Source organism: Pezoporus wallicus, unplaced genomic scaffold (assembly GCF_028554395.1).
Source record: "Pezoporus wallicus isolate ANWC-B61680 ecotype Strahan unplaced genomic scaffold, APGP_CSIRO_Pwel_v1 contig_10160, whole genome shotgun sequence".
Lineage (NCBI taxonomy): Eukaryota > Metazoa > Chordata > Aves > Psittaciformes > Psittacidae > Pezoporus > Pezoporus wallicus.
In genome coordinates, this window is record NW_026641390.1 from 281,255 (window position 1) to 304,766 (window position 23,512).

The 23,512-nt window shown below is 37.8% G+C and overlaps 1 protein-coding gene across 3 annotated transcripts in view; it reads left to right on the forward strand.

The window, feature by feature from the left end:
* The window catches only part of BANP (BTG3 associated nuclear protein), a 137,394-nt gene that overhangs the window by 54,081 nt on the left and 59,801 nt on the right, over nucleotides 1-23,512 (forward strand). For 2 of the 3 annotated variants that reach the window (XM_057423523.1, XM_057423524.1), the window contains exons 7-10: nucleotides 724-891; nucleotides 9,754-9,891; nucleotides 12,675-12,739; nucleotides 14,856-14,900. In XM_057423523.1, coding sequence (XP_057279506.1) covers nucleotides 724-891; nucleotides 9,754-9,891; nucleotides 12,675-12,739; nucleotides 14,856-14,900 — 416 coding nt within the window. The remainder of the gene's footprint in view (nucleotides 1-723; nucleotides 892-9,753; nucleotides 9,892-12,674; nucleotides 12,740-14,855; nucleotides 14,901-23,512) is intronic. The other variant, XM_057423525.1, reaches the window with a different exon arrangement.

Genomic DNA, 23,512 nt, shown 5'->3' on the forward strand with positions numbered 1-23,512 from the left:
AAATGGTCTTTTTCCTCCCTCTTTTTCTTGGGCTTCCTTTTCGGGTGCACATGAGAATGAACCTGGTTTGAGTTGGCAGCAGAACTCAATCTGTATGAGCTTGGTTTCAAAATACTCAGCTCAACTTATAAGCGAACGTTGTATTTGTTTAACAGTTTGGCAACTTAGCACCGAAGACTGGAAAGTGTGTAATGTGGCTCTTTAAATGACTTAATAGTAGTGGTAACATTTTCAGAGGATTCTAATTTTGTATTGCATTTTTACTGGATTCCGATGAATTTTGAACTGAGCTTTAAAAGAGGGTTTGCCTTTTCTTTTTATAGGGAGGTTTATATGGCTTCCTACTTACCAGATGTATACATACTGTGGGGCACTACCAGTGAGAAAGAAATCTTTCTAGATTTGGCTTTGAAGTAGTGGATCCTTCCGTTGGTTAGCGTTGCACAGCTTTAATATAAAGTGCAGTTTCCATGGATAGAAGTGTAGATTAGGAAATTTCTAATCTTCTGATATTTAAAAATACATAACTGTGGTTATTTAATTTTGTGAATAGTTGTTGCAACCACATCACTATGGCTTTGGCTTTTTTCATAATGTCATTGTGTTTCTTTAGGCAGTGTCAAGCATGGCGTGTGACAGTGTGTGCCATCCGTGCATTTTCTGGGAAAAGCCCCCCAGATTTATACTAATTTTCAGCCCTTTATGTTTTTCTCTAAATTACAGGTCACCTATTTTACAAATTTGGGATCACAGAATCTGACTGGTACAGAATCAAGCAAAGCATAGACTCCAAATGCCGAACAGCTTGGAGGCGGAAACAGCGGGGGCAGAGTCTTGCTGTGAAAAGCTTTTCAAGGCGAACACCTTCATCATCATCTTACAGTGGTTCAGGTAAAAAAAAGCAGACAACCCTCTCCTTAACTCACAGTAACCAAACCAACCCCAACAGGAACTGAAACTTATAGCAGTAATGCCATCTGCTTTCCAATAGACCTGAAAATTACCTCAGTCTTAATTCTGTTTGCAACAGGTGTGCGTAGTACCTACAAATGTGGATATTTTTGCATAACAAGGGTAAATAGAGAAACCCATGTTTCTCACAATTGAAGTTTCGGAGTTGATTTTATATTCTTGCATTTTTGTTTTGGAAGTACCATTTCTCATTTGTGAAGAGGCCTCTCTGTTACAGTGTGTGTATATCTACAGTGTTTCTCAAGAAGTGTGTCTGTGTACTAAGTGAAGCTGTCCATTCGTAGTTAAATCATCGTGGGCCCCCAGCAGAAGCCAAGCACCTCCTGGGGTGGCTGGCTTCCACCAGCCTTATGGTGCTTGTACCAAAGTAGATCCCTGGTGGGATGAGCTTCTAATCCTGTTTCATCTACAAATTGCAGTCACGCTCTTGGTCGCAGTGCATTAAGGATCCTAGAAAGGAAGTGAGATGTGTATATGTGTGTGTGTTCACAAGGAGAAGGAAAAGGGAGTCTGTATCTAGAACAGTAGTAAACTATGGATTTGCCAGAAAGGAGTGTAGGACATTCCAGAGTGGAGAGAGATTGGCTTTGTGGGTTTGTACGTTATCTGAATGCCTGCCTTCGTTGCGATGCTTAAGAGCATCCAACTCCATGTGTTAACTGAAGTACATGCAGCTTTATGCTATGGTATGGGTTGTTTTTTTTTTTTTTACCATGGTGATTTTTTTTCAGTAGAGAGTCAAAATGTTTCTGCAGCTGATATTCAAGAGGAGTTAAGTGAATAAATCTTTCTTGGTGTGTTCGCACCATTTAGTTGGACGTGCTAAATTTTGTTCTTGAAGTGTTTTCCTCTGAAGAATTTAAATATGTTGTAGGTGATTTTATATTTCCATATAGGTATGTAGACATGAATAATAATAACAAATGAAAAATACTGGCCTAAGAAGTGTTCTCATAGGACGTTTCTGGCTCATGCTTTTAATATAAAGCAGTGTTATGGGACACTTGTACGTCATATATTAAAAACAGTGTTTTGGAAGTGAGCCCAAAGAAAAGGAAGTAAGTTTATTTGCCTGCATAAAATTTTTGGTTGCATGTTAACACTAACCACTGTATCTCATGCAAAGAATGCCAAAATCTGCTTTCAATGGAAAATTTTATGTGCTGGAACTGGGAATCATATCCAAAATTCTCAAATTAAAACAACTAATCAAAGTAATGATAACCATAAGCCATATATGTTAATGGGATTTTTATTTTCAGTCTCTAAGCAATCAGTATTTTAGAATAAAAATGCAGTAGTAAGTGAATATTATGGGCCTGTGCTCATTAGTCTGTACTCCTTGACTGTTGTTAAGATCTATTATTAAAAAATATTAATCCTTAATCTCCTGGTTTGGAGATTTGGGGAGACCTGTGTAGAGATGTAAAACATTATTCAGGCTCAGTGGATTCTTGGTTTCAGAAGGCCATGAGATAAGAAGTTTTGGTGGGTTTTTGGTTTGTTTTTTTTTTTTTTTTGTTAAACTGAAAACTCAGAGTTTCCCCCCACCTGGTTCCACTAACCTGATTTGTGAACCAATTGTTCCATGGGTACAGGGAGACCTGAATTAACTCCTGGGATTTCAATAGTGTGCTGTCTGGGCAGGTGGGAGTAGCAGGTATGGACAGTGAGGGGTTGGTTCTGTAAGAGCCACCTTGGTGTTTTGGGTTGTGTGCCCAGGCTCACTCATTCAGCCGGAGCTGAGCTGGCTGCCTGTGGTACATCAGCATCCAGGATTTTCCCAGGAGTTTTTAGGCCGCCTGTGTGTCCCCTCATAGCAAAGAAGTGGCTGCATGTCCTTATAAAGATGTCTTTTGGTCCAGAAGATGATGAGGTTCAGCTGAGACATCTTGGCACGTCATTGGCAGGACTGTATGGACTGTGCAGCCAAGAGTAGAGTACCGGCAATAACATTAACAGCTGCCTCTGGTAATGGTATGTGAAAATGTTCCCATGGATCCAGAGTCTTTTGTTAATTTTCTTTAAAATACTGCTCTTACTCAGAATGTCATTGGCATCATTTTCTGGGAGGCCATAAAGATGTTAGATGAATTCACCACTGCATTCATACCGGTGGTGAAAAAAGTCTGAGAAAAACAGACCACTTTTCTAGAATCAGGTGTTCCTTTGCAAAACTAATTTGCATTCCCAAATCAGGTGGGAATGGTATTTCACCTGAGGAGAGAAGAGGGGTATGAGGAAAAACAGGAAGGTGGGTTGAGAGGCTAAATAAGTGAACGGGAAAAAGAAAGAGAAGAAAAGATGCAAGGTAAAAAAAAAAAGTAGATTCCCAGATGTTTGAAAGGTAACTTTTCCATGACAGGGCTGTAATTCCACTGCTCTTTTCAGGTAACTTCGTGAGCTGCTCAGACTTTGCCTTTGTGGCTTCACATCCCTGGAACCCTTCAGTGGAATTACAGCATCATAATTCACAGGCATCTGTTCCTTATTATACACACTGTACAGTGGATATAGCAGAATTCCTGCTGCCAGCTAGCAAGAAAGAGAAGTAATATTTCACAGCTCTGAAGCAAAGGAGGTCTGTATTTCACAGTTATGACAACATAGCTGTCAAATATGGCTTTTTAAAGTGTTACATATGAACCCAGACAGTTTTTATGGTAGCATTTGTTTCGGGGGCAATTTAAGGTGAGCCTTTAACAGTCTGAAATACAGCTACTTGAGAAACTGTCTTTCCCATTATTGTTAGTTATAGTTATTAAGATCAGCTTCTAGGTGCTTTATGTCAGGTCTCCACCCTACTGTGGTTACTGCTTTCTGCAGAAGAGTATCTGTTTGGTTTCACTGAGTAGTATGTTACCCCATGTCAATACATGTATTACAGGTATTTGTGTAGTTTATCTGTTGGGTGGAGTGTAGTAGGTGCTTCACGCAAAAGCTATGACGAAGAAAAAGGTCTGGTAGAAGGTTGTGAATGGCCACTGTGTTGTGTCTACACTGTGAAGGATGCTGGGATATGCTGTGTAGTGTCTTGCACAATGTCTGCTGAGCTGTTCTGAAAAGCTTTGGCTCCACTCACTCAGCAGAAGACTGGCTTCTGTTCAAAGAAGCTGTAGTGATTTAGTTGGATCAGGAAATGTAGTGAAGGGTGTTCTGTGACTGGTCAAGCTAGGTTGCTGGGCACCTTAAGGTAAGGGTGTCATCATGTTCTCTGGTAGTTCAGATACACCAGTGGTGTTGCAGAAGTTCAGTAAGAAAGTGCTTTTATTTCATCTCTTGTGAGCATTTCAGGTGGTGCCACTTGGGGGGAAGATTTGCACACGCTCTCCCTTTTACTGGGTTAAATATGATAAACCTAAGCTATCTACAGAAGCACTTAAACCCATTGTTCTTAGCTAAATTATGATCATTTCATAGGGAAGGTTTAAGGTTTACCCTGGAAGATATTCCTGTAGTCTTCAGAGAGCACTTCTTAAGATGCACTGTTGCCATCAACAATAGATGCCTTAAGTAGACGCATAGCATCACAGTGTCTGCTGTGCAGCTGAGCTATTCTGAAAGCGTCATTAAGAGGTTTAAATCTGATTTCAATGTCCTAAGCGTGAATGAGCGAACACCACGTTCCCTGTTTGAAGTTTTTCCAGAGTTTGGTAAGGTTTTTCCACTTCTGAACTTGTGATTGTAGTACTTAATACCCAAATCATGACCAAGAAGTGCAACAGGAAAAAAAAAGGCTCAGATCCAGAAATGTCACATTCGGTTGGCTTGAAATAATATTTTTCATCAATTACCTCTAGGGGCTGATAATAGCAAGATAACTTTCTGTATGTCATAGCGTAATAATACATAATAATACAGCAGAAGGTTTATTGGTGCTTTCCGTCAAGTGTTGCAAAGGATCAGCTGTTCTGCAGTTTTGTGACTTTTGAGTTATTGCATGCACAATAGATGAGTCTGCGCTATTTACATTTAAAGAGGATTGCTATTCTTGAGCTTCATTCTTATGTACTTGTTAGGCATGTCAAAGGCTTTTTCTGCTTGTTGTGCATAAAAGTTTATGTAGCATGTGGCTTTGATTTGAGTTGTGCTGCTGAAAGTGATAACAGATTTCTTCTCTGCTCTTTTTATCACATGGAAAAATTAGCTACATAGATGATGTAGAAAAGTAGGAGGTTGAGGCCACAGTCCTTACGTAGTCTTACAAGCTTTTGGCCTTGTAATTCTGTGATAGCATTCAAGTGTTAAGAGCTCAAGAGGAGTGGATCTGCAGACAAAAGCATGTCTAAGGAAGCCAGTAGGAGAGTATGAATGAATGCCTCTTCTGAGTCCTTTGCCCCCAACAATATTAATTGAGATTGTTATACACTTCATTGACTGTGAAGCTTTACAGTAGCCACAAGATTTATGGGTTGCATAAAGCCGTAGTAGCAGACTGTTACATGTAGGCAGAACTTGGGTTTTGTTATCTGTTTTTTCGGTTTGAAGCTGTTGCCTTTCATTGGAATTGAGGTATTAATTGCAGTGGTTTGTTCTGCTCTTCTCAGTGCCAACACTTTGGTCCTTAATGTGTGTTTTTCTCTTCTTTTTTTCTGATGAGTTGTACACGTGGCTGCCATGATAATTTAGCGAGATACTCGTTCTGTAAATGTTAGCAGTCTGTGGAGGGAAGGCACTAGGAAATGAAGTTTTTGGGAGGAGGATTAATTGAAGAGTGGCTTCTCCCTTTCTTTTAATTTCTCTTCAGATTGTTAAAGCTGTTATCACAGTTTTCCATGTTGGAATTTTTAATTAGTTCTATGACTTTGGGATTTGTGTGTAGAAGTGCACAGGCTAGGCTGAGATGTCACATACAAAAATGGATGTGGAGCCAAATCCTCAAAGCTGTTCTGCAGAATTGGAAGCATTTAGCACTGACTGAGTGAGGTAGAGGTAATGGTTTACAGCATACAGTTTTATTTCAATTAATTGTTCAGTAATGGTGTTTTCTCTGCTTTTTGTTTGAAGGCTGCTTTGCTACCTCGAGCTATTAACCTTTCCTTACTAGGGAAACACATCTGCAAGAAGCAGAAGTGTGAGGCTGGGAGGCCTATACACCAGGAAAATGGGTGTGAATAACAACACATAAGGAAAATAAGCCTGAATCCCTCTGCTATGGAATTTATACGTCCTGCATTTCCTTCCAAAAAGCCAGATGCTCTGCTGATAACTATGAAGTAGACTAGGAAAGAATCAGAAAACACTGAAGGTTTTGCTTTTGAAGTGAGAAATTTTAAAACTGATCTTAGTTGAGAATTAAACGCGCACCTTCTTGAAACGGTTGCAGGTGATATTTGTCTGACAAATCTCACCTTGCTCAGCAGTGTCTGTGGAACATCATCATTGAGAGATGTAACAGAAGTAACTGCTTCAGCAGGGGTGATTTTGCCAACTGTTGAACATTCATCTGAGAAGGCAAGATCACTTAGGCTAAATTTACTTTACAGCTCGCAAGCACACACAGTAAACAAGTAGGAAAAATGTAATAGGTCAGTTTCAATTTGCAAGGAAGGAATGTTTCAGTCATGTTTTTTTCACCCCTATATCACAGCTTAATCACCTGTGGAATAGTCAGTGCAGCATCTTCCATTCCATGCGTAGCTCCCAGGCTATTCCATGTAGCGGAGGTTGCTTTGGGAACACCATGGAAAACATACTCAGTAGTAGCACTGCATAAGCTGTTTGTTCATGTCTAAATACCCCTTTGTAACCAGTGCAGTGGGAAATTTCAAAGCAGGAGTTCAGCTGTGTAGCTTCTTGGTGCCAGGGATTCTCAAATATATCAAAGTTGCAAATGTGAGGCTAGATAGTTTACATGATCGTGATTTATAACTGTTGACACATCCTCCATTCAAGCCTTGTGCTATTCATGTTTGTGTTTGTTTTTAATGGAGAATGTTTAAAAACGGATAAATAATTACTTTTGTCTGGTCAGAGATTTAGAGAGGAAAAACAATACTTATAAAGGATGTTTTATTTTTAGACACTGTTAAATCCTCTCTCTTCTTTCTTCCTAAGAAGAAAAAAAAAAACCCACCAAAATCCAACAAAAAAAAAAAAGAAAGAAAACCCAACTGTGGTTATTGCAGAGAAGCCAAACTGAAATCTGTTTATAAGGGGCCATGTGAGATGTACAGTATGACTGCATTCAGTCTGCATCTGCTGTTCCTACCTCTGCTAAGTATAATAATTTCTGGCATCTCTGAAGCAAAAGATGGGTTACAAATAAAGGATTTTGGCCTTTATAGTTAAAAATGTATTCCAATATGTGCATATAATATATATGTAAATATATATCTGCTGCAGCTCTTATTTCTTTAATACTGTTTTATAGCATAACTTAGAAAAGAAATACTCATTGTAAATGAATCTTTGTGTTTCCTCAGAAGTACAGAACTGCAGTTTTTGTAATGGTAGAAAGTTCTGTAAGGGAAACACATTTTTACTTGCTTGTGTCCCAGGTCCAGTTTTGCTCTTTGTGTATATTTACATTTATGCTCTGTGTTTGAGTGTATGAAGTTTACTTGTACGTATGTGTGTGTGTGTACACACATGCACTGAAATGAAGGATTATGTACTTGGATGCTGTTTTGACCAGCATTGGGCTGTAGCTGAGCTTGGCTGCTGAATTATGTACTGGGGGACTGAGCAGCATGATGGAAAGACAAAATCACAACAAATGGAGTAGTGGTAGCTTGTAAGAAGCAAGACAAGTAACAGCGGGTTTGCTTAGCTATTTAGCATCCAAAAATGCTATTATTAAAAAATACAGACAATTAATTGCATAAAATGTCATTAGGACTGATGTAATGGAAATGAGAGGAAAAATGAAAGACAACAAGGCTTAGATAAATGATGTTTTTGGAGTATCTGTTGCTTTCAGTGTCCATGGCAAAGCCACTGCCAATAGTAAGCATGATTTAATATCAGAATTGGAAAAAATCACACTATTATTTGGTTGATGGTGCATTTTTCCTGTTAGGTACGTGACTTTTCTGGCAACTGTGATTTGTTAATCCCATCTGGAATTTTGTGCAGCAAACTTCTGCTGACAACAGTGAAGGAAATACTGGAGTAGCACTCTAAGCAGCAGGACTATATTTAAGAAATTATAAATGTTCTTCAGTTACCTCCTAGTCAAATGTAAAGTATTACAGATGGATGCCCAAAAGAGAGCAAGCCCATGTACTCGTTAATGCTTTGCTCAATTACCGCAAAAGTGTTCTGGTTGTAGTTATGTGTTTGCAGATTAACATCCATTAGAGCTGTCTAGTGGAACTGTTAAGCGACTAAACTTTCAACAAGTAAGTAAATACCAGCTTGGTGGTTTTGAGTTAGTTTCCAGTCCCCATGTTTAGACATAAAACTCCAAAATTATCTTCTTACACAAACAGTTGGAGACAGGATGAAAAAAAAACCCAAAGAATGGATATTTTTTTAAAGAACATTTCCATTAAAATATTTGTATGAGCGAACAAGGTTCATTCTTACAAAACTAACATTCTCTTTTCAGTATAAATCTTAAAAATATTAAGTAGATGTATTAAAATTTTATAACTCATGACTTCCTCCTGTGCTGGCTTAAAAAAACCCAATAATTTAGAAAAAATCGAAGTATATCAACCATTAGTTATCTCTGAGCAGGACAAGGCCTATCAGTGCTTATTTAAGCAATACATAAAATCTTGTAAGGAAATGATCTACAATGGAAGTAAGTGACACTGTTTCTTAAATATTTTCATTATAGTTTCCGGTACTTGGAGAGATTGAAAGCCCTGTGGTATTGAATCTAACTACATGTTGGATATTAATGTGTTTTACGTTATCTTCTAGCATAGAAGTCATTGTCAGAGCAATAAATAATTTGGAAAAATTGTAAACCACTTAATGCTTCAGAGATTTCATTCAGTGTATTTTTGTGGTGTAGCAAAAGAAAAATGTTAAAGTCATTTATAAGAATGCTGTAAGTAAAGTGTTTCTTCAAATGATGCATTATTCTAAATGCCCTTTCTGACAGTCCCATTGTCCAAGATGTCTTAAGTAAAAACAAAAAAAACAAAACCAAGGAAGAAAACTAGGACTGGTGCAGAATTGTAGTGTGATATTAGTATGATACTGGGGCATTTTAAGGTTTTTTCCTAGCAGCGTCTACTTGAACTTGTCACATGTGCTGAAAAACAGTCATTGATCGATAGCTCCAGGTCTTTTTCCTGATTGCTAGAGGGATGTATGGAATCTCGTGATATATTTACCCACTAATGAGGTCTTGGTCTGTAGGAAAGCATATGTAACATCAGATTTATAAGGATCCTTTCCCTGCAGCTGGAAAACCTAGAAAGGAATCTGTGATACATCTGCTTCTAATGCAAATCGTTATCCTCTTGAAATCACGCAATGGTTTTCCTGTTTCCCGAAGGTAACACCAGGTGTCTTCCTTTGTGTAGGGGCTGCTGCTTAGGAAATGTATGTGGTTTTGCTTTGATACGACTTTTAGTGTTGTAGAATCTTTAATCAAGATTCAAAAGATGGTTTTAAACATACGCTTTCTCAGAGACAAAATAGCCTTTGGAACTCCTGTAGCAGATCTACAAGCACGTGTAAGAGTATTAATGCACAAATGATCTGTGTCTGCTTACTGACTGTGTTTGTTTTCCACAGTTTTTAAGTCGTGATTTGTTGTTGCCTGGACACTGGCATGAGATAAACGCATGTCACAAAGCTGGATTTTTGTCTCTTTTTCAGAGGGTTCGCAGAGTTCAGTTTCAGCTTCTAATGAGATCCAGCAGAACCAGCCACAAGCGCTACACTATGCACTAGCCAATGCTCAGCAGGTTCAGATCCACCAAATAGGAGAAGATGGACAAGTCCAAGTAGTATGTACTCAACTTTTTCTAAATGATTCCATTTAAATAACCTAGTTTATTGCAAACTTTGCTTCAGTTTAAGTTTAATTTTCGTTTTTTGGTTTGAAGTGGCCTATCATTATTTAAGTGTGATTTCCAGAAAATAAACATTGAAAGCTTATAAAAAAAAATCTTATTTGGCAAAAATCTTCATACAGGATGCGTTCACACAGTTATTGCAAACAAATGCACATCAATTACTATATATAGAATGACTAGTCTCCACCTGGCTGTTTGCTTGCACTTGCCATAATAATAATAGCAGACGTACTCAACGCATGATTTACACTTCAGAGGTAGTTCCAGCTATGACTTTCAAAACAAGAATGCATTTATTTATTTATTTTCATTTAAAAAAACTCTGCATTCTTAGGCATTTTTGACCATCTGCTAGCTGAATCCCTTATGTGTGTATTCAGGTACATGTATATAAGTAAAAGTTATAAATATTGACATTTTTCTAAGCCTGAGACTCCTACCATCACTCGGCCATGATTATAGGTAAGGTTTTAGTGTACTCTGAAAAAAACTCATGTTGGCTTTATTTCCTATGTACTACAGTTTGGCTACAAGGATTGTTTCAAATTCAAATTAAAACAAAACAGAACTCCAAAACTCCAAACCCCAAACCTCAACGGGGCTAGGCAGTGTCCAAGCGCAGAACAGAAGCATGCACAGAGATGTATGTGCCTGCTCTGCATGATGACCACATAAGACCACTTCCCTTAGAAACCAGGCTAAAAAAACAGGTGGAAATGGGCAAATAATCAAGAATTCCTGAGATGTTAGTCAATGATATAAAATGTAGTAGCTAGTGGTCTGGCTGTTGCAAGAATTTTGGTCAGTGTCCTTACAAAGAAGAGTCTGAAGTGTAGTAATGAATAGATATTTGATAGGTATTTATAGTATTCTCTTCCCAGGTAAGAGAGGCAGTGCAGGAGAGGAGAAAATCCGTCCAACTGAATAATTTACACATAAAGAATGAAAACTCTCTATCAACACAGCGAATACTCAAGTCTGGTCATGCAGGCATGCAAATAGCATGGAAATGGTGACATTGCTCTGAAAGATAATGACAGAAAAAGGGCTGTGAAAGGCTGATGTGTTCGGAATCTTTTAAAAAAGGACATGTCTGTAAGACTGCTACCCAGAGTAGCAGTAAAGGAGTCATGGAAACTGGGGGAAGATTTCAAGATATGCGCCACACTGTTGAAGGCAACTGGCAGAGCTGTAAGCATTGCTTAAAGGGAGGACTTAAACATTAGCCAGAATATTTTTTAAGGACTGCATGAAAATTAAAGCAGTTGAAATGAAAGTCATTGGGAGGAACTCCAGTAAGCAACTATAGGAGAGGAAAATGCACTATATAGCAGGCTAACAGTTATTAGTAAGGTAGTAGGTATTTATAGTATATATGTTTAAAGGAAATCAGTATTGCCTTGTATTTGTGAACAAACCAAAAGGACTGTCCTTTGAAGGTCAGCTGTGTATCTGCAAAAGATGAGTGAGCAGTTCTCTTCTGGAATGCTGCATAATACAAAGATGAATAAAGTCACCTTCTTCCCCTCTCTCTTTAATCAGAAAGGAGGGTGGCTTACATTTGAAAACTCTATAAATGGGTCTTTTAAATGTTCAGTGCTTTTTCCTGGGAGCCCTGAGAGCTTGATGTTAAGGAGGGAAAGTGATTCTAATCTCAACATGGCCTGGGCTGTGCTATAATTTTATATACGGTCCCTATTGTCAGAGCAATACTTTCAGTATGTTTTTTCTTCCTATAAATAGACAGTTTCCTTCTAGAGGAAATGAAACTGTTTGAAATAGAGGGATCTGTGTTTCTTTGAAAATCATATGCAATTGTTCTTGTGTTATAAAATAAGAAGAGCCTTTGACAGAATTCCAAATGATTATCTTTAATCTCTGTCTCATGCAGGCATATTAAAATGAACACAAAGCCTTATGAACCCTGAAGTAGGTTATTTAGAATCCAATCTCCCTTCAGGTAAATCACAGTAGCAAGGACTTCACTGGGCTAGTCAGGATGCGCAAGGAATTCCGTCCACTCTTATCCATGTTTTGATCAAATGGTTGGCTTGATAACTGTTCTGAAGTGGTGGGTATGGTCAGCAATACAAAGTATTAGCATTTTTAAAACTGTTACAACAGATTCTCCACTAACATAAACCAATGTAACTGCATTCAAATTAACTATTTCATGCCAATTTACAGCGGCTTGAGAGTTTTTAGCATGGTACTGTACTTCAGCCAAACTATGGGAATGCATAAAGCTCTTTGGACACTTACAAATAACCTTTTAAAACCTCACTCTTAGCAAGTAGCTAGTCTTGGCATATCTGTTTCAAGAACTGAATTTCCAAGGTCTTTAAATGGGATTAATGTTTCAGGCACAATGCTAATCTGCCAGAGCAAGTTAGTCCCGTACTTTGTGTATCAATCAAAAATGCAGACACTGTGTCTGTAGAGAAATGTGCTACATAAATGTTATTATTATGCCCATTTTCTTTCCTTTTATGTGAAAATGAACCATTCTTTCTTCAAAGTCCTTGTGCTTACACTTTGCATAACAAGATGGGGAAATATGTATGCACTTTATTATTTTTAAAGCTCTCTTTAGTGGTTTTCATTGAATAAGCATTTGGCTTCCGTACGTTAAGCTGTATTGAATCCAAGCTAATAGCCTCTTCCTCTAGTTATGATTGTCTTCTGATGCTTCTTGGTGTTTTCTTTTGTTGCGGATCCCACAGGGCCATCTCCACATAGCCCAGGTTCCCCAAGGCGAGCAAGTCCAAATCACGCAGGACAGTGAGGTGAGCCAAGTTTGAGTACTCGTGGATAAGATGTTGGCCAGAACATAGGGCCCCAATTCTAAAACTGAACCTATGGGATCCGTTACGATGCTCTACAGAGACCAACAGGAGTAGAAGTGAGAGCATGAGGTGGAGCCAGGATGAAATGAGCTTTATGGCAGTATATGCAATATGCACTTTCTGTCTCTGGGGGAGTTGTGGGTTTCTTTTTGTTTGTTTGCTTTGGGTTTTTTTGTTTGTCCAACCAAGACAGCTCTGTGTGTGTGTTACATGAATGACTGTTGTATGTGGCTGATAGTCTTTGGAAATTTAGTACTTACAGAGTATTGTAAGAAACCAGTTTAGGTATTTGCACTGCCTTTGAGAAATGAAATTATTTTAATTAGGTTTATGAACTCAGTGTGTTCAGAATACTCAGTGTCTTTAACTGTGGGAACTGTTGAACAGGATTTGGAGAAACCTTTAAACTCTGTCTAGTAAAGATACATTGCAGAATGAACTGATAGAGAAATCTGACACTGAGGTATTTGCACTTCATATTGTTTTCTATAATCATAGTGTAGTAGAATGGAAATGGATAAATCCAGTAGTGAACCCTCTAATTTTGACTTTCCCCCCCTACTAAGGCAAAACAGCTATTAAAGCCAGCTGAATTTACCTGGGTGAGAGTAACTATAGTTAGGTTTGGAGAAAGGACCTTAAGATCATCTAATTCCAACCGCACTGCCATGGGGAGGGCCACCTCACACTAGGGCATTTAAAAATGTATAGAGACTCCTAACTGCTAAGACTGCTGATTTCTTAATGCACTTTGTTTACATGAAGAAGCAATAACTATATAAGTTTAAACATAAACGCAGCCTACAATTTTAATCTATGATTTCTCTGTAGTGTATTTTACTCAATGTGAAGCACATCTGCTTGTGGGTAGGCTTAAATCCATTTCCAAAGTACCTTAAATCACATCTCATAAAACCACTTTTGTTGAAGAGGGGTATTGTTAACAAAGGGAGCTATTGTAGAATAAATATTATTGTAAATATTATATAAATATTATAGTTAAAGGCAGTCTTCTTTGAAGAGCTTCTCAGACGGGGGAAATAAGGAAGGATCAAAATGTTCTGGGTCTAAAGGGATGTATAATGTGCTGCAACAAAACTGAAGCAGGTTTTGGGTAAAGAGACACTGAAAAAATTATGATTCAGCAGATACGAATTGTAATTGATCCTGAGGTGCCCGTTGGCTTCCTCTGGAGTTCCTGTGTCTAAGACTTTTAAGGACTACATCTGTCCATGACAGATGAAAACATCTGGTTTTAAATTTATTACAATGTACACAGCTTCAAATAAGAAGAAGTGCTGCCAGTAAGAGAAAATGCAGAAAATATGCAAATCAAAGAACTGGTGGGGTTTTTTTTCTTCAAAGAAACGTGCTGTTTCACTGCATGTCTCTGTGTTTGGGAAACTGTGTTTATAATCCAAGTATACTGCTGAAAAGACATATCTGAACATATGAATAAAAGCTTCATTTTGAAAGATACTGCTGTCCTTTTTACTTTGTAGCTACAGTTTCCTTTAAACACTTTACAATATTGGTTTTATTTTGTAATAGATGTAACTTATGTGGCAGAACTATGATGGTATTGGTATCAAATTTTGATGAAATAAAAAAATCTGGTAGCAAAGGCAGTAACTTCATAACAACCAATAGTAGATCGCACTTCACACACCTAAAAGTGTTAATACTGCCAATTCTAGTTTAGTAGTTTAAATTTGCAGTTTTATATAAATAAGGGAAACCCCAAAGCTTACCTTAAAAGCCATGCAAACAAACTGCACAAAAATATTGTACATCATACAGTAACTTTCAGAAAGCAAAACATGCTGGTGCTGAAAAGCTTCCTTGCTTTTTAGTCTGTTTATCCTCTGTGGTTAAAGTGCTGACCATCGAATTGTAGCTGGATTGCCAAGATAACCCTCAGCAGAATTTCCTAAATTAATAGATTTCCTTAATATTGAAGTTGTTTAATAATGAGATGAGAAACAGGCCTTTTTCAGGTCAGACCAACTTGTAAAATTCCAAAGTCATTTTAATTGTCACTGCTCTTATTTTACAGGGAAACCTGCAGATACATCAAGTTCATGTGGGTCAAGATGGGCAGGTAGGAACATAACTGAGTTTTAAGCATAATTTTACTTTGGTCTTTAAAATTAATGTTGCAGTTGGAATGATCTCACATTATTTGTGCCTGGTTTAAAGAGCAAAGTCTGTTCTGGTCTTTCTGTTTTAATAAACAACTTGCAAAATGATAACATGTAAGCTAAGTACTTTGTCCATGGACTCAAAGTATTTGCTCAAGCTTATTTCATTACTCCTGTAAGATGCTTTTATCCCTGCAGTTTATACCTTCTTGTCTTTGGCCTTTTCACTCTCAAATCTACTAACTGGATTGTTTAGACTGTGTACAGTATGTTCTTTTCTCTGTTACCAACTGTCACTATGGCCAGATGTGGGCTGCAGTCCATGCTAACCAAAGAACATTTATTGCCGAGGTTTAAGCAGATATTTTTTCATTATATGGCTGTCTTGGGAGAAACAGATCTTTCATATCTGCTTTAGTTCTTTTTGATAAGATGGCTTTATTAGGTGCTTATGCATACATGAGGGAAGAAAAAGAAGCTTTTACTTTGAGTGATGAGTCAGTAAGTGATTAAATTAGCAGAATTTCCATGTCAGGTGTCAGCAAAATTCCTAACATTTGATCTCAGTCACACTTTAGTAAATGTTGAGCTGTATTGAAATATCCACAGCACAAAAATGTTCCTGTAAGAAGCTTTCTAGCCAGGCCACTTGAATAAATGTGTTTTGAATTTTTTTTGTTCCTGTTGAATATTAATAAGTTGTGAGACATATGGCTAGAACGTGAATATTGCCCTGAAGTGAAGCGGCTCACATCATAAAGGTTCTTGAACTCAAAGGCTTTGAGAAGCTACCAGTACTCTGAACTTTTGACCACATACAGTATTCATGTAGGGAAGCAATATGATTTGTATTAAAAAAATAAAACCCCCAACATTTTAAGTATTCTTTACTGAGACTTTAATCAGGAATACTTTTACAGAAGTGACATGAGGAAAGGTCATTTCATTTGGAGACATGTCAGAACCTTTGTTTGAGTACTTACCATTCTTTTTTCCTGCTTTGTGAAATACTACTGGCCAAATATCTTCTTTAAAGACTAATATTGGGTGATGGTGTGCCACTCTGACATGGCGATTAAGTTACTTTTAAAAAAATATTATAGCCTAGTACCATAATTTTTCCCCTTGGAATATCTGTTCCTAACAAGGATCCCCAAATTTCACCTTTCTTAAGCTGCATTGCATGGTTCTATTTAAGATGTTTTGAGTTCATACTGGTTGTAAGTGAAATGTTTGGATGACTATGTTTTCCTGAGTCCTCTGTTTTAGGCAGGAGAGGCAAATTCTTTCATATAACAGTGGTATTCAGCTAACTCTCATGCCAAAGTAGTCATGAGGTAAGAAACTGTAAACTCTAGAGGAGTAAAAACCTTCCACACTCTAAATGTCTGTAAGTGGAGTCTTGCTGGTTGTCTGAGCAGCTACATTAGCACATGTAGAGTAAGGCTATTCTGGAAGAAAGATTTTCTACAAGTACATGTTTGTAAATGTGTGTGCACGTTTCTCTGCATCTATATAGAACATGGTATGTGTTGAGGTGTGTGAGAGTACAAGATAGGGAAGAAAAGCATGATTTAATCTTTTTGTTTTTGAAATCCACATCACTTTATCTATAGAAAGGCATTGGTACTATGACATAGTACGTATTTGTATACATACTGTGCATATGTATGTCATACTTGACATCTTGCTTCTACCCAAGCGATTGTGTCTGCAAGTGTGAATGGAGGAAATCACTTCAGCATCCTATCTTCTGTTTTTTAACTAACTGTACTCTGGGCCCTGCTTTTAAACTTCCCATGAAAGCAAGCAGTGAAGTGCTGGCGTAGTTGTTCTTCACACGCTAAGCTATGTTTTGGTGCAGAAAAGTAACTGCCGCCTCTTGAGCATCAGCAGGCATTGTCACACTTCAGCTGGAATCTCTCCAAATCCCCAGGAACCCTCAAGCTCCTCCAGAAGTATTTGCTGCTCAACTGTTTTCCAGTGGAGCAAAAAAATAGGAGGAAGAAAATATTTAGGGGATTTTCATCTCCATTCTGCGCTAATTTTGAACCCTTCATCAGCAGTTTTAAGACACGTGGGCCTGTTTTGCACTGAAGTGGATGAGTAGCACTCACATGATTCCTTACAACAGCTCCCTGTGTCTGTTAACAAGAGGAGCAGAGGGAAGCCTCGTGCCTCAGCTGTTTCCTGCTCATCAGCTGATCTGTGCTAAGCGACCATTTTTTGAACTATTAGCTCATAAAAATTGCAAGGAAAAGTGAGTTAAACCATGTTTGTGGTCTAAGAATGGAAGTTGAAACTAATACATTTTCTTTGGCACTTACAGTGGGATAAGAGCACAAAAACTTGTCATATGATATGGTTCAGTGGTAATGGAAGTCATAACAATCCAGTAGCTTGCGATCATCTGTACATGACCTGTGAGCAGGGAGACTTCTGTAGTTTTCCCACCTGTCCATTACTTTTCAGGAGAGTGGCTTTTTCTTCCACGTTTTTAACTCTAATACATGCTGCCAAGGGACACTAAAGAATATTGATAAGTGAATAATGCGGCACTTCTGTTACTAAATGTTTTTAGCTGACTACTAATGGTAATAGATTTTAGCTTGGCTACCAAATAGTCCCTTTGAAAATTCATCATTTGCTGCTGTTCTCCATCTGTTACTGTACACTTCACAGATGTTGGGTAATCTCTCGATTCAGGTGAGGCTTAGTACTGCCACCTGATGCAGGCTTTCAATCTGAATTACAAGTAAAAGGTTTTCAAAAGCTGGGGATGCAAGGCATATGTTAGCTTCATATGAACTAAAGCATAAAATGGCATAAATTCACTGTGAAATTTTATCAATAAAATTTCCAAGGTGAATAAATGTTTTAAGCTTTGTAACAGTAGTAATAAATACCATATTTTCTGCAGAATGCTGCCAGTTGTTGATTTTAACTTCTTTTTCCCCTTTTTGGATTGTCTATCCAGGTAGTTGCACTGAATTTAGGTTTTGTTTTTCTGGCATCATTCTTTGTGGAACTAATGAAATAATGCCAAAAAGAATGCTCTCTACCTACACATGTGTTTTATTAGCTGAAAGTCTCATATTTCGGTGCATGTTTAATAAAAATACCAAACTGCAAAAATAATTAGAATTTGTGTTAACTAACACTTGAAGCCTCAGACCAGCAGAGGCTTTTTCAACCTTACATTTTATACTTAAGATTACCGGAAGATTTCTAATTTGTGTGTCTTTCCTCTGATTACTTTTCTCCCTAATTCCATCCTTTTCACCCTTTGAGCGTAAATGTTCCTTATCGCAGGAGGCATTCCATGTGTGTCCTGCACAAGCTGACATAGTACCACAGTGTTCAAAAGTATAGGTGGGGTTTAACGAGGTGGAACAGTTTTAGTAGTTTGACAGTCCTCGATATTCTGCATTTTGGACATTCCATTTTGTATGTCCTCACAAGCCAGTGTTTCTCCAATTTAGAAATTAATTAAAATGACACCAGACAGATGGTCTTCAACTAATAGCTTTAGTTCTTAAATTAAAAAGTTAATGCGCTTTAACATCTAAAATGTGATTATATGTATTCTTGGAGAGCTGGCAATTTGTTCTGCTCCATGAATGAAAAATTGATAAGAGTAGGAGCATTTAGTTCACTTAGTATCTGTAGGTAAGTAGAAGAAGCAGGAGAATCCAGAACAAACAGTATGTATGGTAGTTTAGCAGCAAAGAACTAGTGAAAATTGCTTTTGTAGTAATCAGTCTTCTTACTGTGTGCATTAAAACAAATTCTGTGTGCAAATAAACATGCAGAGTTGCTCTTCTACATAAGGAACTTGGCATCTTCCGTAGCTGTAGTCATAGTCTCTTGCAGATTAAGTTTGTAATCAGTTGTGTGGTGAGATCCATCCATAGCTGTAGAATTACATATATGTAGAGAGAGGGGATCACATTAATAAAACATTTTCCTGGTGCTTAATGAGGTATTTGTATGGAGCAGTGATTGCATTGTCTTTTTCTGAACCTCTACTCTGACCTTGCTGGCACGAGCTTTATGGCAGCTCTGGGGTCTGAGAGAGTTCAGATGCAGGGCTGTTGGGGTAGATCACCAAGTGAGCTTTACAAAAGCATCGTTGTAATGTGTAATGATTGCATGAGAGTAAATGAATCCATGATAGGAAAATACATTCTTGGAAAACTGCTGTAGCGATGGTGAAAATAGGGCAGACTTGAGTGCTGCCTAGTAGCAGCTAGCTGCCGTTCGGCCTGAAGGGTTACAATATAGACGTGTATGAGAAATAGATCAGTGAGACATTGTCTTTAATGTCCTCCAGAGGAGCATGAATCTGATGTCTCATTCAGATCTGTTTTCAATACACATAGTACAGCCTGTAATGCAGCACAGGAGGAGATGTGACCTCATCACCTATGTTTGAAACATCTGTCCACTTTCTGCGCTCTGCTGAGTATGAAGCAAAGGGAAAGCTGTTAAATCATGGAGGAATGGAAAAGGGGAGAAATAGTTCCAAATGTTAAGGGGGGAAAAAATCCTATTCTAGTAATTTCATGTAATATTCAGTGAATCTTACTTGTGACTGAATCAAACTGAAATGAAAATACATTGGCTTGTGGAGGAAATTATTAACAAACACATGGGATGGTCTTAAACCAACTCTGTTAACATCTGGTTTTTGTATCTGTTTACCCCCCAGTCATTAGTGAGATATTCACACCTTGGCTTTTCAGTGGGTGCACCTCGTGTTTTAAAGGTCCAGTTTAATCCACAACACGAGCATGATTTTCAGTTATACAAACAAAATGTGTTGGCATATGAACTCAGCTTTGCTCACTTATGTATTTTGCAGATGTCATTTTATTGAGAAAGAAATGGCTTTATGTATTTTCTGAATATTCATTTAAATTGCCTTTCGTAAGCCTTTGGAATAAACGCTGCAGTTTCTGTCAATATTAGCAACCTCAATGATAATGCGTGATCCAAAACAGAGGAAAGAACCATCTTCCACCGGTCTTAATTTTCTTACAATGCCGCTAATTAAAAGGTTATAGATTTAAAAATACAAAAATTCTTTATTCGAGTTCCTCGGTCAAGAATTACTTCAGTGTAGGAGTTCTTATCCTGTCCCTGATTTCTAAGCAGTAGAGGGCAGTAGTAGTAAGATGATTGTCAGCAACTTTCTCCGCGAAAGGTTGAAGAAGTGAGGAGGAAATTTGAAGTGCGATAAATGTGCCGCTCCAACATCACCCTTGTAAACTGTCGTACCTTGGGGACAGAGACACGTTCACAGCGTGAGTCTTTGTGCATGCATTGCTGACACGGGGGCTGTGTGCATGCGCGTGTGCTTGTGTGCGAAAAGGAAGACAACCGTAACTTCTGCGCCAGCCGCTGTAATCAGTTGAAAAGGGTTTTTCTGCTTTGAATAACACGCACGGAGAAATAGCCAGGATTGTTAGAAGAAAAACAACAAAATTAGAAGCCCAGCAGAGTTCAACTGGAACTTAAAAGCTGCTTAAATAGATTTGACAAAAAATAAAGGATTATTTCTAACTGATAGTTCTTTACTAATAGGTTGTACTAAAGTCTCACAGGTCTGCTGTATTTTTAGGAGCAAAAATTAAGAGAATAGTTTTAAAACAGAGTGTGCTTTATGCAAATTTCATGTAGAAGCACAATATGTTTATGGATAAAGATTCCTAAAAATACCTGAATGTGAGCATTTCACCAATTTTTTTTTTTTTGAGGATATTCCTTCCTGCACTTTTTAATTGGCATTCCACAAATGTTACCCCACTTTGACTGTTCCTCAAAGTAGATCATCAAAAACACACACCATATTTTTAGTTCTGAAAACTTAGTTTGCAAGAGAAAGTATTTTAGCAAATTAAAATTGAGAAATTTAATTTTAAAGCAGGTAAGCTTGCTAAGACATACATATGTGTGTGGATTTAAAAACGCTTGGGGAAATAAACCTTACTACTTAGGTGATCATGAAAACATCTTTGACGTACAAAATATCTCTAGAAAAATTAATGTTCTAAGAAAAGTAGTAGCATTTGTGTTATTAAGGATGGGTAATTAAAAGGGATCCGTAATAAACTATATTAGATGTAGCTTAACTGCAGAATTTAAATGCATTTGTAGAAGGTTTGCACCTACTTTGTGGCTGTAGAGCAGGACAAGACATGATCCAGTAGATAACAGCTGATGTCCAGTGGTCCTGGTTGTCATCGCTCTGTGTAAGAGTCCTGACACAAATCTGTGCTAATTGGTTACTCCAGGTGGTTGTATTTGATGATAGAACAACAGGATTCTTCTACTTGACTACGAGGAGACTCAGGGAAAAGACAATCCTTCAACAGGAGTCAACGAAACATCACAAAGTAGGAACAAAATGACAGAAGGGGAACCGCTACTTAAGAGGGATTGGTGGGAAAAGACTTCCTTTGCAGTTACAGAATGCAGAACTAATTTGGGTATTTTATTGAATATGCCATATGGTTTTTAATACAGAACTTACGCACTTTTGGGGACATGCTGAGTGGTTTTGGAGCTCACTGAAAGTCAACAGGCCTTGCTCTGTAAACGGGTTAACAGTTCTGAGAAACGCCTGTGTTGCAAATCTAGGGATTTAGTATCGTTCGTTAAGGCTTTGATTCTGATGCAGTTATGGTGGCAGGACCATTTCTTTCTATGTCTGTACTACTGAGATGGGGGATCCTTCTTGGAGAGCCTGAAAGTGAGTGCATGTTAAATAATAATGAGCATGTGGAATGGTTCTTTGTGTCTAGATTTACTTCTGTCCCTGTTAATTATGTAAAATTTCAGAAACCAGGAATTGGGTGTCTGAGTTCCCTAATCAGCACAAAATACTCTAACAGATAATGAAAGCCTTTGTAACTGGAAAATAGCTTCAATTTTTATTCTTAAGGCTTTAAATTTCAAAATATGTAAAATACTTTGTTTTCCTTGAAGAATGGAAAACCTGAATATTTTACTAGCACAATTTTTTAATTTTCTGTTACTTAACAAATGAGTAATAGTAGTTTAAAAAAATACATTTTTTTTTATTTTTTCTTTTTAGATTTAAGGTAGAGAAAAAAGGCAGGAGTCTTTTATTTTTTTTCTTTTAATTTTGGCAAGAGTTTTGTTGCGTTAACCTGACCATGTCCAGTAGTTTTAATAACTTTTTTTTTAATTGCTTAAAGGTATAATTATCTTCCTAAACTAAGATTTGTTTAAAAGGGGTGTAAAGGATGACCCTGGCAAACCTGGAGCAGTGTACAAAAGAGGAAACCTAATTGCTGATACTTTTCCCAGTCTTCTGCTTCACCTTGCTGAGATTTGTTTTTGTTTCCATTGTGCTGTCTCCCTCTTGTTCATTTATGGTGCATGCTGCTGTGAAGGCAGTAAAAAACTCTGTTGCAGCAGAGAGGCGGTATCAGATCCCTGCAGACATTAGTGGGTCATAAGTTTCACTTACAAAGTCTCTGCATTCAGTTTTCTTTCCTCACTGTTCTGTGCTAGGAGATACTGCTTTATTTTCTGGAGAAACCCAGTGATTTCCATCACCAAGCACAGTATCCTGAACTGAGTCAGGAGGAAAAACTTCTTTTCCAGCAGGATGGCCCGTTCTCAGATATAAATTGTTATACCGGACTGCCATCAGTATTTCTACATTTTCCACTCCAAGACATGTTTATTACTACATTTTCTACTCCAAGATGTAGCAGGTATACATCGGCACTCACTTGAAGTAGTTTAGTCCTCCTGAAATTGCACTTTCCTTCATCACGATGGATAAATATTACCTAGTTTTCAGAGTGCTTAGCAGGGACTTCTAAAGCCTCGCCTCTTTTCCGTATGTTATTTAAATGTATGTGAAGCAGTGGAAGAAAAGACAAGACAAAACGAGTCCTTGCTCTAATATAAGCAGAAAATGTACCACTCTGGTTTTAAGGGGGTTTTGTTCGTTTGCATAAAGTAGCAGTGCCACCATTTCCCAACCTTTTCAATACTTAACTAAAATTAGCTAGCTAAATGTCATGCTGCTAAGAAAAAAATAATAGGTAAATTTACTTTCTTTGTTATCTCCAGCTATTGAAAACAATCTTTCATTGCTGGTTGTTGCTCCTGAATGCTGGGTTAACTTGGTTTCTTTTAATCGGCCTCAAGGTGGGACTGATTAAAAGACTCTGCAGAAGTAGCAAAGTAGCAAGTATTTTTGCATTTTTTCCCCCCATTTCTAAAACAGCCTTTATATCATGGTGAAATAAGAAGCAACATCTTTGTTTAAGTTTGGGATGGCACAGCCAGTAACGATTACACATCTGTGCCCTTAATGCACAACTGAACTTGTCTGCTGCATGGTGAAGTTTTCATCTAAATGTAGTAGAGGGTGGAAAAAGTACTTCATGGTGCTTTTCAGATAAACGTATCCAAATAGTTTTTACGTGATGGGAAAGGAAGGAAACAAGTAAGAAACAAACAGGCTTAACTGGGTTTATCAGCAGTGGAAGAAAGGAATTGCTGCTTTGGCGATAAAGCAAATATTAAG